Genomic DNA, 19,107 nt, shown 5'->3' with positions numbered 1-19,107 from the left:
GCCATCCCTGGATTGCTTTGTGGCTCATGCCAGGTGGCCTCAGGCAGGACACAGAATGTGGCTGAACTTGGCCTCAGGAGGGCCCCTCCCAGGAGGTGCTTATTCTCTCATGGAAGGGCTAGTCAAGGCAACCGCTGCATATGCAGCAAAGAAACAAACTCTCACATCCTTCTTTTCAAATGCACCATTGTACAAGTCATAGTGAAGCTGAAAAGCACACTCACTACATTGTTAACTGCATAAGGTGTTTCCTACACAATTGAGACCTTATGCGGATATAATCTAGAGGGGAATCTAATATAAACACAAAAATCTAAATCTGTTTCCTAGTGGACACAAGAGGGCTTACAGAAAAATCCAAATTCTGATAGATCTTTGATATGGATCTTGTGAAGCAATCAGTGGAAAGCTACACCTCTAGGAAAATAACTATCAAACGGTGGTGGTTTTGAGGATAGTCTTGATTGGAAGCTCAAAGAATCCAGATAATGGGTTGGAAGATGGAGTTCTCGTAGCTACTATATGTCTGTCTATCTGTCAGAATGGTGGCTCCAAAATCTGACTAATGCCTTCTTCGTTTTTGCCCTCCACATCTCATGCAAGTGTGGTTATTAATGAATCAAACATGGAACCATAAAGAAGTAGATTTTGGAAAATCAAGTTCCTAACATTACCCATGGGTGAGCATATTTCCAACTCTAGATTTTGTTGCCCTATCATAGGTCTCTCTTCTTAAATCAAAATCTATTCAACAAATACCAGTCAAAAGGAAGGACAAAAAGCAAAGGACCAAATATGAAAACAATAATTTACATAAAACTATATTCTTTCACAAACTTGCCATATATAAAATTTATTCCAATTGTTTATTAGGATGGAAAATAGAATTGTTACATAGCTACAAAAAGTTGTGTGATAAATGAAGGCTTTTCCACACCCCTTACATTCACAGGGTTTCTCTCCAATATGGGTTCTTTCATGTGTTTCTAAGGAACTGGGATCTGTCTAAGCTTTACCACATCGTTTACATTCAAGGGGTTTCTCTCAAGTGACATTTCTTTCATGTTTTTGAAGATCACTGGGATACCTAAATGCTTCACTACATTTTTTACATTCTTTCCAGTGTGATTTATTTCATGATTTGAAGAAACTGAGACAACTAAATGCTTCACTACATTTGTACATACTTATAGTTTCTCTCCAGAGATTCATGTGTTTGAAAAGTTTGATAATATCTGAAGCCTTTCCCACATTCCTTACATTCATAAGGTTTCTCCCCAGTATCAATTATTTCATGTGTTTTTTAAGGAAAGTGATCTCTGCAGGCTTTACCACATTGCTTACATTTACAGGGTTTCTCTCCAGTGGGAGTCCTTCTGTGTCCTTGTTAGATTCTGTGAGGTATTCCTATAGGCTCTCCCACTTTCCTTAAATTCATAAGGTTTCTGTCCAGTGTGATTTCTTTCATGTGTCTGAAAACTTTGATAACATCTGAAGGCTTTTCCCCATCCCTTACACGCATAGAGCTTCTCTCCAGTGTGAGTTCTTTCACATGTCTGGAAACCTAGATGAGAACTGAAAGTTTCACTGCACGGCTTACATTCATAGGGTTTCTTGTCTGCGTGAGTCCCTTGATGTGTTTCCAAGGCACTGTAATATATGTAGGCTTTGCCACACTGTTTACATTCATAATGTTTCTCTGCAATATGAGGTCTCTCATGTATTCAAAGAGAACTGAGACAACGGAAGGCTTTACTACGTTTTTTACATTCATAGGGCTTCTCTCCTCTGGGAGTCCTTTCATGTGTTTGAAAAGTTTAATCATACCTATAGACATTTCCACATTGTTTACATTGATAAGAGTGTCTTCCCCATATGGATTATTTCATGTATTTGAAGTGCAGTTGAAGAACTAAAGCTTTTTCCACATTCCTCACATTTACATGTTTTTCTCTCCATTGTGATTTCTTTCATGTTTTTTCAAAACACTGGAGATAATTGAAGGCTCTCCCACATACATTATATTTATGTAGCTTCTCTCCATAATTCTGATACTTGTATGGCTTGTGATGCAAGTGACTGTTTGACATCTGATGTGCATATTACGGGGTGAATGATGCATAAAGACTTTTCCACACACACTGTATTCCCACGGTTTTGTTCCAGGAAGAGTTTACTTGTTCAGATTGAGATTTGGAATAAGGCTGAAATGTTCTTCACATTGACTACCTTCTTTCCCATCACAGATTCTACCATATGACTTCTTAGTATTCTCCCCTGGTTTTTGTACTGATCTTCAGTGTCATGATTCTCCCAGTTTTCTTTTCCTATTGAGGCCAGTTTCCTGAAGGTTTCCCGCATCACATCTTGATAGTTCCTTCTGTGAAAGATCCAGTAAAGCCAACTCCTCCATGGTGAAGGTCACAGCCACATCCCCAACGGCCACTGAGTCCATTTCTAGGTTTCCTGCGTCTCTGAGTCCTTCCTACACAGATCACTGTAGGAGAGAGGCTGTGACACAGCCACCGGAGCAATAAAGGGCAAGCGACACCTAGAAGGCAGTTTCTCTATTCATGTTTCTTTTCCCTACCCTAGTCTATGCCCGGTGATAAGTACTTAATATATCTTCTGTTCACTCAGGGCAAGGAAATACAAAGGGTGCCAAAAAAAATGTATACATGTTTTGAGAAAGGAGAAAACTATTAATTGTAATACTCAATATATACCGATAATAAAAGGTGAATACAAGTCATGTTTGACTTCTGCAATTACAAGAGGTGCTCAAAGTGGTTACCATCTGCATCCAGACACTTCTGATTACAGTGAACTACTGCTTGACAATAGATAACATTTCTTAAAATGTGTATACATTGTTTGGGCATCCCTGGTATATATGAACAAATACATGTTAAATACCCAGGCTCAAAGCAAACAGGCATACATGTTATCGAGGAAATTCTCCAAATGGATGTACAGGCTGTCATTCTATGACTATGGGAAGTTTGGTAAAACACAGCTGTGGAAGGAGAGGGACGTGTGGGTCTCTGTCACATGGGCCTGTAGTAGGCTCAGTGTCATGGCCATAAGATCATAGCTCAGGGTGTACCCAGGCAAAGCATAGGGCGGGTAGGGGTTGGGGGGACTGCTTTTGAAACTATGGTAGTTCTAGCAGGTAAAATCACAAATACTGTCCTAGACAGCGGATACTGATAAACTGGCTCTTGGGGGTGTTGCATATGCTGAATTCCACGGTGAATACTCTCACTATGGAAGATTTCAAGCTACCAACAGTTGAATAGCCTGTTTGCAAAGTACCTGAATATTTAATCATTGGCTGTGGGGGGGCCAGTGTGAGCTGGCCCCAGCACACCCCTGTGACATCTGCTATTGGTGGGCCCAATTTTGACATGGCAGGTAGCACAATATTTTATTTATAGTGCTTGTAAATACCTTCAGATTGCTTTATGATAAATCTTATGGGGGGGTAATCGCACTGAAGGAGAATTTATGAATCCCGCCTGATTCTCAGGAGACCAAATTTATACTTTGAATTCTTTCAGTAGAAATAATTCTTTTAACTAGACTGTCTTATCATTGCACCTTTTTGACTGACACTTGTGAAAACAGAATCAGCAAAATTATATTGAATTGAATAGAATGTTAATAACAATATAAAATACATTATAAGGTAGTGTATATAACCTCCTTCATAATCTCTTTAGAAAAAGATAAATATATATAATATACATACACACTTATATTACATGTAAATGTTAAATAAATATTAAATACATAAACATTTTGGCATTATTTTAAATGGTTAGATATTCAGAAGATTTTATTTGTTCTAATGTTTCCATTTATTGCTGACAAGAATTTTCAGCCTATTGCCTTGTTGACCTAAAGTAACTTAGATAAAATGAGTTATAGTATTTTGAAGTGAGATAGTTGGCCCTAATTACAAAAAAAAAAAAAGGAAACTTTTAGAAAGAAAATCACGGTTTTATTTTTTTTTCCTGTGGTCTCTAGATAAAATATTATTTTCACTGTCCAATTCTGTTTATTTTTTAATCTCAAATTATCTCAGGACCCTTGTAACATCATAAATAAGACAGTGGGATAAATTGAGTGCAAGTGTTTTAATGTTACATAAATTCAAGTCTTAAAAATAGCCACCTGCATATATATGTGATTCATTTTTTATTTACATCTAGTACAGTATTTTATATTGAAAGCAGTTTGCTATTAAGAAACGTAGTACAAAGAGGGTGAGACTCCCATCTTTGAATATTTACAAAACTTTAAAAATGCTGATGGTGTTCAATCTGCCTCTGTTTATGTCCTGTTTAATATGAATTGTCTTCATTATTTGGAAAATGCTAATAAAAATATGAAGGAAAAAAATCATCTGGGAGCATTTAAAACATATCAACACCAAGGCTCTCCCTACAGATTCTGAGTGAATTGGTCTTGGATGGAACCCGCATCAGAATTTTTAAGCCCCTCCCTCCAGGTGGTTTTAGTAGATACCCAGGGACAAAAACAGTTGCAAATAATATGGGTTAGCAAGCAACTTCCAAACCTAGAGTCTATTGCCATAGTGCCCTGTATGAGAACAAATACAGTATTATATTCTAATTATTCTAAAGTTGCTTTCGTGTGTGACCCTCCCCCGACATGAGGCGCTCCCCAGGCCAGGACTAGTACCTCCCACTAGAATGTAGTAGGGTTCTGTCCTTGGTGTGTGCTCAGTAGATGCTAAATGGGTGTCTGATGGCCAAATTTCTCTTAATAAAGACATCTTTGGGTTTGACTTCAAAATACCTGGCCACGCTAGAAGGACACAACCTTCTGTAGACATTAGCTGACAAGCATCAGAAGGAAAGATGGGGGACCAGTAGGGAGACGATCGCAGCCGCCTGTGAACACTGAGGATGCCTCTTACCAGTAACGTCTCAAAATTCCCTGCCCTTTGTTCCACATGCCTTCACTTAGCACAAGGTACCTCCATATGCTAATAATGTACTGCTGGGAGTTTCCTGGAGGTGTTTCATGTGTGCCCATGGTGGAGTCCTCTTCTGCTGAGCCCTGGCTTCTGCATAGAGTTGTCACAGGGTACTACTACCATGGCCACCATCTCCTATCATAGTCAGAACCCAGGAGCCCTTGAAATACTAAACTTACAGCGTTTTCTGGAGCAGAGGGAAAGAGAGCCTCTTTGCATTCCGGTCCTTTGAGAGGGAACCCTAAACAGTCCACGGCTGCGCAGGCGTACGAATCTGAGTGCGTCATCAGAATCACTGCCGTTTCCCTGATGCAGTCATTCTTAAGGGCTCCTTCTTACCCCTGGCCGTTATCACCTTCTTTACTTAGAACAAGTTCTCGGAAGGTTCCATCCTTCATGCAAATAGGGTTCTGGAAAGCCATTCCATTGGTCTTCAGATCTGTCTGAACCCCAGGTTGGATTCAAGCTGGTATCACCGTTCAAGTCTCAGTCAATATACACCAGGGGCAGCAGTCGGTGTCTAGAGGCCAAGCAAGGTACCTCCAGAATGTAAAGATAAGGGGCCTCTCTAGCCAGCCAACACTTAAGAGATGAGATTAGCCATCTGTAAAAGTGATCTGCCCAAAGTAGGAGAAGGGAAAGGGGAGAAAACAAACATTTCCTGAACACTGAGACTTTCCCAGATATTTTATGTATTTTGGCATTGAGTGCTCACAACACCCTTAGGAGGTGGGTAAAATTACCCCCCATTTTACAGATGAAGAAACAGAAGCTCAGAGAGACCACGTGGCTCAGATTTTGATCTCAGAGATGTTTGGCAACCACTGATCTATTTTCGGTCCCTACTGTTTTGTCTTTTCTAAAATGTCAAATAAATCGAATCAGACAGTATGCAGCCTTTTGAGTCTGGCTTCTCTCACTTTGCATAAGGCTTTTGACATTCATCCATGTTGTTATATGTATCAAGAGTCGTTTCTTTTTATTACAAAGTAGTATTTCATTGCAGGGACATACCACAGTTTGTTTATACATTCTTCAATTAAGGGACATTTAGGTTGTTTCCAGTTTGGGGCAATTACAAATTACACAGCTGTAAGCATTCACGTACAAGGTTTGTGTCACTATTAAGTTTTCATTTCTCCAGGAGTGAGATTATGCCAAAATGTTTTCTAAAATGGTTGAAGCATTTTTTTTGCATTCCCACCGGTAATGTATAAGAGTTCCAGTTACTCTGCAGTCTGTCATCATTTGATATTGACAGTACTTTTTATTTTAGGCATTCTAAATAGTGGTATATCATTGTGGTTTTAATTTGCATTTCACTAATGACTAATGATATTACGCATCTTTTCATGTGCATATCCATATATATTGCCATCCATATTTTTTACGATCCACGTATCTTCTTTGGTAAAGCACCTGTTCAAGCCTTCTGCCCTTTTAAAATCATGTTGTTTGCTTTCTCATTGTTGAATTTTTGAGAGCTCTTTACGTACAAGTCATTCATAAGTTATGCAATTTGCAATTATGTTTTTCTCAGTCAATGACTTGTGTCCATTCTCTCAACAGGGTCTTTTGAAGAAGTCCAACTTACAAACTTTTTCTTTTATAGATCATACTTTTGGAGTTGTATCTAAAAAATCTTTGCCTAACTCAAGATCACAAGTGTGTTCTCTTATTTTTTTTCTAGAAGTTTTATAGTTTTAGGTTTTACATTTTGGTTTATGATCCATTTTGATTTAATGTTTGTAGAAGATAAAAGGTATAGATAAAGGTTCAATTATTTGTATATCAATATCCATTTGTCCCTGTACCATTTGTGGAACACCCTTGTCAATTTTGATTTAACATTATATTTTTCCCCCCGTAAATTTTACCTTTTCTACTACATGCCAATTTCTTAGGTCATTCATTCATCCATCTATTATCATTCACTTCCTCTTGCTTCCTTAATTCCAGCCATGCTGGTCTTCTAGCTATTCCTCTAACATGCCTATTATGGACCTGCCTCAGAGTCTTTGCACTGACCAATCCTTCTGGAATGCTCTTTTTCCAAATATCCACATAGCTCACTCCTTCATTTCATTTAAGTCTCTGCTCAAATATCACCTTATTTAAGAGCCCTTCTCTAAAGACTATTTAAAATGGCTCTCCCATCCCTGTCTAGTGCTACTGCTTTACCCTGCTTTCCTTCTTTTCATAGCATGTATCACAATCTGACATATCATGTGTTTATTGGTTTATTTGTCTACTAACTGTATACTTCTTCCCTCAACCACTATCAGAATGTTAAGCAGCATGACAGCTGGAGTTTTTTCTGTTCTGTTCACTAATGTACCCCCAGTGCATAGAACAATTCCCGCACATATAGTCAATACTTAATAAAGAGTCGTCGATCTTACTGAATCAAATCAAACAAGAAACATTTATTGAGTGCCTGCTAGGTACCAGGCACAGAGCGAGGCTCTGGAGATACAGTGACGAGAAAAACAGACATGGTGCCTGCCTTTCTGGAGCTCACAGACCAGCAGGAAAGAACGACATTAAACAAATAATTACAGACATGAAATGGATAATAGCTTCTGCACCTTGAAGGAGAAGTACATGGTGCCAGGGAACTTACAACCTACTCAAAGGGAATTAGTCATGGAGATGAAGGAAGGGTTGCCAAGAAGGAGGGTGAATGAGCTAAGAGCTAAGGATTAAAAGTGGTTAACTACGTGAGGAGAGGAAGAAAGGGCCTTCCGGGCATCTGGCACTTCATGTACAAAGACCCTGTGAGAGGAGAAAGCTTGGCATGTTTGGGGAACTGAAAAGGGTGGGTGTACCTAGGAGTGGTGAATCGGACAAGGAGAGAGGCAGGCAGTGAGGCTGGGATGGGAGCAAGGAGCTCACAGGCTGGGTCACACAAGGTCAACAGGGGGCTGCTCGTTACACAAAGAGCAAAGGGACGCCATGGAAGGCTAGTTCCACCTCTTTAGCCACCCAATGTACATGGAACATAATAAATACTCAGAAAACATGCTCACATGTTGCAAACACTCTTACAAGTTGTTGGTAGAAGTGTAAATTGATCCAACTTCTATGTAGGGCAATTTCACCACATCAATCAAAATTACAAAGGTATATACCTCCCATCCAGCAATTCCCTTCTAGGAACTTATTCTACAGATGGACTTGGCCGTGTCTGAAATGACATCTGTACCAAGTTCTTCACTGCAGTGTTGTTTATGATAGCAGAAGAATGGAAACAAACCAGATGTCTCCCAACAGGAGATGACTGAAAAAGTTGTGATGCCTCCAGGCACTGGATTAAAATGAGTCATCAGAAAAAAGAAAAAAACACACAATAATAATGAAGCCTTTTATGCATTGTTTTAAAAGAATTCCAAGGTATACGAAGTTTAAAGAAATCAAGGTTCAGGGCAGACTTTATAAATGACTACCATTTGTGTGGGTTAAAAAAGCAAACAAACCAGGCAAAGGAAAGAAATATGTATAGCTTTTCTGTGTATAGCATGTCTCCAGAAGGAGACCTAAGGAACATGGAATGTTGCTTTACCTCTGGAGAGAAAAACCAGGTAGCTGAGAAGTAGGTTGGAGGGAGGCTTGAACAAGGTACCTTCTGAATTTTGAACCATGCAACTGTCTTACCTGTTCTATAACTAAATAAATTTACATTCACTGTTTAGATGAACCAATGAATTAGAAAATTAATTTGTTAAACAAATGGCTTCAGCCAGTATACCCCTGTTATTTAGAGGAAAAGTTTTTAAGGAGTCCTGGCCCCTACCTACTCCGTAATTCCTGGTGGGGATTCACCAACAGAGGAACCCTTGGGGCCTTTGGGAAGGAGCATGGGATAAAATTGTTTATTCTGGTCCATTGGCATCGCTTCCAGGAAAGGGTCTCCCTCTTTCAACCCGAAACCAGGCTTGTCTCATAGCCTCACAGAGACACATCAGTTTGGGGACTTGCCAAGCTTTTTTAATTAGGCTCTTTGCTGAAAAGCTACATCAGTGGTTTCTGAAGTGGCAACTGGTCTCTAAGATATAATCACTTCTCCACAAAGGATTCTTATTAAAAAGTCTGACATTCAGTGCTTTCCTGCATAAAAGGCATCCAAACGGACTTGCAATGTCAGGAAAAGCAGCACCAAGGGGGTAAGGCCAGGACGCCTTGAGCTCCCCAATTGCAACAACCTATCGAGTTTGAGCTGTGAGTTCTGATTAAATCCAGTGGAAAGGGCAGTTGATAGCACAGGTACCTGTCTCAAGCCACTCGATGTCATCACCCTGGCTTGGTAAGGAAGATGAAAGGGAGACAAACGGGCTCACCTCCAGAAGGAGTTCCCTGCTTCTCTGGGCAGGGGAGGCGGATGGGCTCCAAGTGCTAATGAAGAAAAGCAGCTGTGAGCTCTGTCCTGGAGTCTCCTCTGCCAGGCATAAGGCTTAGACCAGGCAAGCAAGTCTGGGAGTGGACAAATAAATGAAAGGAGCAACAGAAAAAAATGAGAAGTGGGGATCGTCAACTCTCTGTCTGTGTGTGTGCTATAACATGATCATTTAGAAACAGCCTACGGAGAAAGGATTACTACCCCCCACTCCATCTGCCCCATTCTACAGGTAAGCAAACTGAGGCTCAAAACAGTACAGTAACTTGCCTAAGTTCTCACAATTACCAAATGTCCAAGTCAGGATATGAGCCGAGGTCTCTCTGATGCCAGAACTCATTCACTTTTTAAATCAGAAATAAACATTTAGCTTTTTAAAAAAACTGCCTTTTTTTCTTTTAAATATTGTACCTCAATATGCTATGTGGCATCTATAAAATATTTTTATTCCAAAGAAGATGAATTCTTTATTTTTTCTTTCCTTTTCACTGTGGCTTCATCCATATGAGCTGAAAGGGAGAATCTCAAGTCCTTTACCAGTCAAGAAGACAAACAGGAACTACCCAGGGGCCCCACAGCTGCCAGAGCCCCTTCCTGGAGGCAGAATCCAGCTGCTTCAGTTACTTGGGTATTCTAGATGCTAAAAGCTTTCCATGGGGACAAGATCAGTATATTTTTCATGCTGGGATTTTCCATAAACTGTGTCTTTTGCCTCTTTTGAAGACAAAACTGGGGTAAACGACTTTACATTAGCAGTGTGGACTTGGGTTAGACACAAGAAAGAACTTTCGGACAATGAGTGGATGGATGTTGGGTCATAAAATGAGTGACCAAGAAAGAACAGGAGTGTAGTAAGTTGGCTGGTGCCATGCATACAGTGCAGACTCTGGATTGTGGTTGATTTGCTTTGTTGATTATCTTCCAGCATCTCCTGCAAACACCCTGCCATCTAGTCTGAGTCTCCGCACCTCGCCACACTTATTGATGTGAGCCCTTGCTCTTGCGGATCCCTCTATCCGAAATGCCTCTCCCTCCCCCCGACTGTCCCAATCTTACCTACCCTTCAGGTTCTAGCTCAAGTTCCTGGGTCTGCTCAAAGCTCTCTCTGACCACTGCAGCCCATGTGACTCTACCCCTCTTGGATTTCTCCATAGACTGGGACTTAGTCAGGATCATGTGGGTGGAGGATAACTGGTTCTTGCAAAGTCGGAGAAGAGTGTTATTATCAGAGAGAGAGGGAAAGGAGAGAGGGAAAGGACACTGAAACAGCAACTGTGGCAGTTGTCCACTTTGCTGAGATCCTGCCACACCAACCACATGACAACTGTCCACTCTGCTGAGAGCCTGCCACATGCGACCATCTGACCCTCATTTGCATTCTCTGGGCCTTCTTCTGGGAAGAGAATGCCTTGAAAGCACACATCGATATCTGTCAAATACATTTCCCAAATTACTCCGAACGATAAAAGTGGCTTGTGGGACACGCCAGTTTAATGTTGGTTTGGAGCACAGCCAGTCACTCCTGACACAGTGACGTGTTACCATGTGAAAGATGCTTTCACACATAAGATTTCATTTTATCCTCATAACAATCCCATAAAGCCCATTTTGCAGATGAGAACACTGAGACTAAGACAGAGCAAGTGGTTTACACCAGCTCACATGGCTAGAAGATAGCAAAACCAGCACTAGAGGCCAACCTCTTCAGACCAGGGTACTTTTCCTTATGCCATCCTGTCCCTAAACCCAACCCCATGCCACACTCCTGAGATGGACATGTAGTAGACATTACCCATATTGCCCCTTGACAGATGACCAGCCAGTCAATGCCGGTACCAGTTAAAACTCAGGTTTTGATCGTAACAGAAATACGCCTACTTATTCATGTCTTGGTCTAGCATTTGCATTCCGCTGTGCACATACACTACGCAGGAGCATCTGAGTCAGCTCCACTATTTCTGACAGTTCACACCAAGGCAGGAGACAGACCTGCCTGGCATACGAGGCTCTGGGCGTGAGGCATCTTCTGCCCTTTAAGCTGAACTAAGGAAGCCCAAATCCGTCTGTGCCCGTCACCTGGCGCTCCTGGATTATTCCCAACCTGTGCTCCTCAGGCCCGTCTCTGACAGGCCCTGAGGACTGGGCCCCAGACTACTCTGCAGGGTTTGCCTCTGTTCTCTGGTCTCCCCAGCACTGATTCTTGGCTCTGCCTCAGAGGCTTTGGCTTGGTGCTGCCTCCCTGCACCAGAAAACAGAGGTGGATTGTAATGGGCCTTGATGGGAGTTACCTAATGTGTGTAAGGTGCTTAGCACGAGGACTGGCATGTAGTCAGCGCACTAGAAGAGTTTGCTGTTACTGAGCTGGGCACTGGCCCGTATTACCAGCATTTCCTACCTGCCTCGTACAACACCTCCCAGACACCTCATCCAGGCTTCCCCATCTGCCAGCGTAAAGTCTCACACCCACAGCATAGCTCTCTGGCTGGGCTCTCCTGCTCGTCTCCTAGGACTCTGCTCCTTGTGCCGCGAAACACCTGGACTCCCTTTAAGCCCGTGAACATGCCTAGCTCTCTAGACCTTTGCTCTGCTGTAGTTTCTATTGAAATGCTCTTTGTTTCCTGCCCCCATCACCACACCACACCCCCAACAACAACAAAAAATCATCCTTCAATTCTCAGCTGGAGTCTTACTTCCCCTGGGAGGCCTTCCCTAAGTCCATTCTCCATCCTACCCATCCAGATTAGGTTGGGTCTTCCCGCTATGCTTTCCTTTGGCAATAATTCTAAATAGATATATACTAATTACTTCTTTAATGTCTGTCTTCCCTCTAGACTAGAAGCCTCTTGAGGACACAAGCCATATTTGAAAATGCTGTGTCGTATCCTCAATGCCTAATATGATGCTTGGAATAAGTAGCATCTCAACGACACATCGAATTGCACTGAATTGAAGCAAAATGGCTTGGGAAATAATTATAGCGTCAATGCCAATGAAAATGATGACCTACTGTATCATTCACCTTAGAGGTGGAATCTAAAAAACAAAGAAACAGAGGCAAACTTACAGATAGAGAGAACAGATTGGTGGTTGCCAGAGGCCAGAGGTAGGGGGTGCGTGAAGTGGGTGAAGGGGGTCAAAGGGTACAAATTTTCAATTATAAAATCAATAGGTCATGAGGCTATAATGGTAACTAATAATACCAGGGGATGGTGACTATAGTTAAAAATCCTATACTGTATATTTGAAAGTAGCTAAGAAAGCAGATCTTAAAAATTCTCACGAGAAAAAACATTTGTAACTATGTGTGGTGATGGAGGTGTAATTAGACTTATTGTGGTGATCATTTTACATTATATACAAATATTGAATCATTACGTTGTACACCTGAAAATAATATAATGTTATTTGTCTATTACATCTCAATAAAAAAAATAAAGCTTGATGTGCTATTATTTATTTACTATATTTGCCATGACGTATTCAAAGCCAGAACCTAGCATCTAATCAACAATAAAAGGAGGAAGAATAGAGGAAACAGATAATAACATCAATGCTTCTTTGTGCAACAGCATCTATAACAATTGCTACCCTCAGAGGGGGCACCAATTAAAGCTGAAGGGAACAAATGAGAGTCACAAGTATCGGGGATCAAATGTCAACAAGCAAGTTACTCACCCCTGATTGGTCAAGGCAGAGGGTGCTGAACTTTGCCCTGTGCACAGGAATCCTGTGTGGCACTATTGGTGATGTCATTTGAGGATTGCTGAGAATATCTTTACCAACCCAAACAATGAAATGACCCACAAGGAAAGTAAAGGGAACAACAGCTCATTGGTTTCTGTCTACTAGGATCCAAGGTTCATCTCACTTTCAGTCAACAAGGACGTACCCAATTCCTCTTTCTGCCCACAACAGCTCATTGAGGAACTTCTAATTTTGGTGACGTGCACTGGAGGGCCTGCCCCCCAAAATCCGTCAGGTTCTGATCATTCCTACTAGTTTTTCATCACTGAGAGCTTTTGTTTTTTTCCCCTGTGCATTAGCATTAAGAGGCTCTCCTTGATTTTATTGTTGTTAATAACAGCAATTGTTTCTTGCTAGTCCCAGTTAACTTTTTATTTTGGGGAAAAAATAAATAGTAATTGAGGCTCCCTCCTCAGGAGCATGGAAATGCTGTTTAATGCGAGCTTTTTTAGTGGTTGTTTGTTATCAGCACCCACAAAATGTCTTCTCTCACACGCCCTTTTGGATTGGAGACTCCTCTAGGGAATGGCCAGCCTCGTCTGCTCTCTGTGAAATGCCTTGTTGGATCTGACTCAGCGTGGATGAATCTGGGTGACTGGTCATCCTGATATAGACACGCGACTTCCTGCAACTGCAGTTCTGCCTTCTGCTTCCCTGGTCCAGCCCTCTGCACCCAACTTGTCTTTGATTCTATCCACAGTGGTGTGTGAAGGGTGTTAGCTCCCCATGATCGCCATCGAGCCACTCTAAAGTCACCTTATGTGAACAGACAGTCCATGAAAAGCAGTATGACGGCTGCCCAAATGCAGTTTCAGACCATCTCCTAGCTACTTCCCTTGCAACCAGACTATGACCCTAAGCCCCTCCTACGACATGACTGTGGAGGATGCACAGCCACCGTCACCTGCAGCAGCCACCATCTCGCTGAGTAATCCGACTCAATCCAGCAAAACTTGACTAAGTGTTGGAGTCACACAAACCCAGCCTCAATCCTGGCTCTACTATTCATGTCTGTGAGACCTGGGCCCGTCCCTCACTTCTCTGAGCCCGAGTGTCCTCATCAGTAAATGGAAACAACAGTGCTTCCCCACACGGTTGCTGCCAGAATCCAAGATAAACATATTCCAAGCACCAACCTCCATATCAAGTGCCCACTAAATACATGCAGGAAGGGTGGATATTGAATAAGCACAAGAAATGTTCTAGAGATCGTAGAATTTCTAGGGAGAGATCAGTGTTACCTTTCTAGAGATTCTAGAGATCGAGAAAGGCTTTGTAAAGGAGCTTTGAAAGAGCCCTGAAAGAGGGGTGAGGAGTTTGGCAGATGGACTAAGGGGAAGGCATACCAGGCAGGGAAACAACACAAACAAAGGCTGGGCTTGGGCCCATTTGGCCAATTACACGATGCAGCTGGAGCAGAATGGGCGGGGGCAGGGAGCCCTGGAAGGAGCTGGACCGGAAGAGCCTTGCAGGGTCATTGTTAAGTTGCAGGGGACATGGTTTGGCCCACAATATAGCCAGATTCTTGTCTGTAAGTGTCACATCAGGATAAACTAATTATAATAGCAACTGGATACTGAAAATTGAATATCATCCATTCAAACCCCACAGTTTAAGGATCCCTGACCTGATGGACACCTTTGCACCATCTAAGAAGAGGTTTCCTAATCAGAAAAGACAGGAAATAATGGTGAGGCTGGTTTAGGATAAGTGAGTCCTCCAGATGCCTCTTCTCATATTGGTGCACCAATGACACTGATATTCAGTTCCCGTCTGGTCCCAGAGGCTGTCTGGCAAGTCAGGTCTCTTCGTCAAATCATAAGTTCTAAAAAGACAACCTTGGAGGTTATCTCTATTCAACCCTCATTGTGCTCTTATCGCACACAGGGCATTGCTTTTGGCCTTGGGGACACAAAGACATATGGGACACAGTCAGTCTCAGTCCCATAAGAACGTAGAGCGCAGCCTCAGGGCCCAGCCCAGGCGGGTACCACAGTGAGGGTACAAAGATGGTCAGGGGCCAGCTGGGGCTGCACAGGAACCTGAACAACCAGAAGGGGAGTAACCTTGGAGGAAGACGTGCCCCCAGGGCCTCCTTCTCCTCTCCGCAGCCCAATGCCTGGGGGTTTATCATATTAGACCCATGCTACATTTTACACACGTTGAGTAGCTGTCTTTTTTAAAAAAGTGTGTGTGTGTATGTGTGTAGTTTTTTTCACTGAGGAACATTTGACAAACTCAGAAAAATAGAAGGAAGAAAAAATGACCCACCATTTCACTACCACTGTTCACATTTTCGTGGATCTCTCTTCTGGTTCCTTTTCTCTACATAGGCAGGTTTGTCTGATGGTTTATTTGTTAAATGACCATACTGTGCATACAATTTTGTGTACTACGTTTTCTACAGATCTTCGTATCACAGGCATTTTTCTTTTCCTTAAAAACGATTTTTAATGATCATGCAGCGCCTTTCATTGCACAGACAGACCTAGAAACTTTATCACGCCAATGAATGCCAGGAAGGCAGTGTGAGTACAAATGCAGACCAGCCAAGGTGCAGACAACAGATACCAGATGCTTTCCTGCGGGCACTGGGCTCGTGCAGCGCACACTAGGGGGCAGAGGAGAGACCCACCTAAAGAGAAGGGCGCCAGCAGGTAAACCGAAGACCAGGGAGAAGGAGGTCACGTGACTGACTGCTATCTGTGCACTGTCTTAATCTCACTGCCCTGAGGGACGTGCGTCCTGCTGCAGGCGAGGTAAGTGTGGACGACAGGTTAAGGAACTCACCCAAAGTCACACCACTGCTAAGTGACAGAGCTGGGATCTAAACTCAGGTCTGTCTGGCTCTAGAGCTCACACTGCCTGCCTGTGGGGAACAAACCGTCACCTCCTTGTGTTTGCTTGGAGGCTATGCTGTAAGCCTTCATCTGTGCCCTGGGTGATTTCAGGCCTAGGGCTCATAGGGGTGGAGTCTGAGGGTAGGCATGGTAAGGCTGCTGAGGAGGAGAGAGGCTCCCCCAGGCTTCACACAGCGACCCCACTCCTGACTCCAACCACCTCTCTGCCCACGTCTTCCTGCCGCACCTACCTTGTTTCTTCCATCTGCACTTCTGGGGTGCACGTCCTCAGACGACCATGCTCACTACCCTCTCTGGCATCACTGGGACTGGTGGAGAGCAGCCAACATGCTGTTAACCAATCTAGCCCCCTTGCCGGCACCCTCACAGACCAGCGCCTCACCAGAGCTGCTCACCCACTGTCTGCCACCTAGGCGAGTCGGCATAAGTGGATTAGCAATGACAGTGAACTGAAGGTCATGGGACCACCCCCAAGAGCCAGGCACGGGCAAGGGCGTTAACCCTGGCCAGCCTTTGCTCACACCTCTCCTGCTGATAAGAGGCCAGGGATACAACCAACCCCACTGCTGCTGACCAAAGATGGGCCCCTGACTTCAGAGGGACTGAACAACAGGGGTGGGGGTGGGGGGTTGGTTCAGCTGTGGGACTGGCGGAAACCCCTCAACTTGCCCTCACCGTGGTGGGCAAATCTGACCTCATCAACTGTTGTGTAGCAGTGGGATCACAGCCTCGTCATCCCCTCTGAAGAACGGTCCCCTCCCAGGCAGCTTGCGCTCTGCCTTCCCTAAGTCCTCAGCACCTAGTATGACAGCACACAGTAGGGAACAACATATGGCAAGAAGACACCAGAGCTTTCACAAGCAGATGCATTTACTTCATTATTTGCTGATCAGTCGAGCGCACCTAGATGTAGCTGAGTCACTTTAAATCCTACCCTGTTTCCCCGAAACTAAGACGCAGCTGGACCATCAGCTCTAATGCGTCTTTTGGAGCAAAAATTAATATAAGACCCGGTATTATATTTTTATTTTATTTATGTTATTTTATTTTATTATTTTACTTTATGACCTGGTCTTATAGTAAAATAAGACCGGGTCTTATATTAACTTTTGCTCCAAAGACGCATTAGAGCAGATTGTCCGGCTAGGTCTTATTTTCGGGGAAACACGGTAGGACTGCAAGGACAGAAACACTTGCTAGCTCATCTCTCTGGCTGAGGGTCCTTGGGGGTATTCATGTCCCAGTGTGGCTTCTCTCTGTGTCTTCTGGTTGCTCCACCTGCTCTGGCCAGTCCCCCTGAACCTTCCCGCTGCTCTCCCTCCTTCCTTTCTACCTCCCTCCCTCCCTCCCTTTTCCCTTCCTTCTCTCTCTCCTCGCTACTCCCTTTTCCTCCCAAATCTGTGCTAGTTGGTAGATTCAGAGAGACCTGGCTTAGTAGCTTTGTGACCTTGAAAAGGGTTTCAGCCTCTCTGAGTTTCCATCTCCCAAGATGGTGGCAAAAGAAGGAAAGGTCAGTCAAGATGGATTGCAGGTTCACAGAAGCCTAAACACATCGGCACTACTGCAGCTGCTTGGCTGTTCTTGTGTCACGCAGGCTGCATTCACCACTCTGGGACACTGTAAATCCCATGAAGGTAAGGACCAGGCTTCTGCTTCTCTGGGCAGGGAGCGCCAGTGTCAGGAAGAGTGGCTGCTTGGCAGGCTGCTGGGCACAGTGTGACTGTGAGGCTCAGGGGCTCGGGAGGTGACAAGTCCACAATCAATCAACTAATATACTGCGTGAAATGGGCTAAAGACGGATGCATGGAGCACAGTGGGAGTAGAAGAGGGAGCGGGGAGGACGGCTTTCTCTGAGAGACATTTATTGTCACCTCCTGGTACCACGTGTGTGTCAGGCTCTTCAACTTCACCTTATTCAAACGTCACAAAGGAGGAAATTGAGCTCGAAGGCAACACCCTTGCAGAGCCGCTGAGCTGGGATTCAAGTTCAGATCTGTCTGGTTCTAAAATCCATGCCGTCCTCTGGACAGGCTGCCATCCAAGAAGACACCCACTGCAGTCTCAAAGAATGACGCCCAGAATAAATGAATCACTTTCAAAGCAAAGTGAAAAACCACATTCTCCCCAAATCTCGTATCTAAGCCGACTGGAAAAGCAGACATAAAGAACGATGGGGGCACAAACATGGCGAGAAAAGCCATCTGAGCAAATGTCCGTTTCTCCTACCCCTGATTTCCTGTTCTCTCATCCAACAAGGCCAATGGATATTCCAGAACTGCTACAGTTGATTAGTTCCAGAAGAGAGATCTCTCAACTTCAGTGTCTTCAGGACAGTTTCACTCCTTGGGCCCGGGAGTCTTAGTTTTGTTTTTTATACTGAAAGACAGACAGATTGTTAGAAGTGGGCGAGGGAAGCCAATGGGGGAGGGAAGACCCAGAAAATCCTGAGAACAGGGCCATCTAGGCCTCAGACGCCCCCTGCTGGGGCTTCTTGAAGGTGTAGGAACTCAGATGGTCGAATCTCTCTAGTCGGTAGCTGGTGGATTCCCTTCCTTCTTTAATGGAAAAGGACGCTGATGGGGTTGACAGGGAGGATAAGAAAGACACTGAGGAATTAGAACCGAACATTGCGGCATGCCCATCATTGCAGATTCATCATTCTCTTTAATATAAATCTCGTTCAGAGAAAAAAAAAAAATCTCAGGTAGAGGAGGACCCGCAGAAGCCAATCACTGGGTTCAAGAAAACGAATCCTAGACCCCGTATCTGGAGATTCTGAGAGAGAAGGACAGAGAGGTAGGGCACGCTGCAGCTCTTTAGGTTGTTCTAACACCAAAGTGCAGGAACCAGCAAGCTAGTCCATATTCCTGACTCCCTCCCTGTCTCCACCAAAACAGATACTTGAATGTTTCCTCAATAACCCTGCCTCAGTGTGGATACCTCCAAAGACAGGGCGCTCACTACCCCCTAGACAGCTCTCTTCTCTGAGGCATCACAAGGCTGCTGCCAGCTTTGTCACTATTGCTTCTAGGAAGACCGTTTTATTCTTCCTGCTGCCCATCTCAGTTTATTCAGATTGTTAGGCAAAAATTTTACTTTAAGGC

The 19,107-nt window shown here is 43.6% G+C and overlaps 1 protein-coding gene across 2 annotated transcripts in view; it reads right to left on the bottom strand.

The window, feature by feature from the left end:
* Positions 1 to 847: 847 nt before the first annotated feature.
* The window catches only part of LYRM9 (LYR motif containing 9), a 34,603-nt gene continuing 16,343 nt past the window's right edge, over positions 848 to 19,107 (bottom strand). For both annotated transcript variants that reach the window (XM_019731383.3, XM_019731384.3), the window contains exon 4: positions 848 to 18,379. In XM_019731383.3, the coding sequence (XP_019586942.1) occupies positions 18,362 to 18,379 (18 nt within the window). In that variant the 3' untranslated portion in view covers positions 848 to 18,361. The remainder of the gene's footprint in view (positions 18,380 to 19,107) is intronic.

Source organism: Rhinolophus sinicus, chromosome 12 (assembly GCF_057876585.1).
Source record: "Rhinolophus sinicus isolate RSI-liver-muscle chromosome 12, RSI-T2T, whole genome shotgun sequence".
NCBI lineage: Eukaryota > Metazoa > Chordata > Mammalia > Chiroptera > Rhinolophidae > Rhinolophus > Rhinolophus sinicus.
This window is presented reverse-complemented; position numbering and strand designations above follow the sequence as displayed.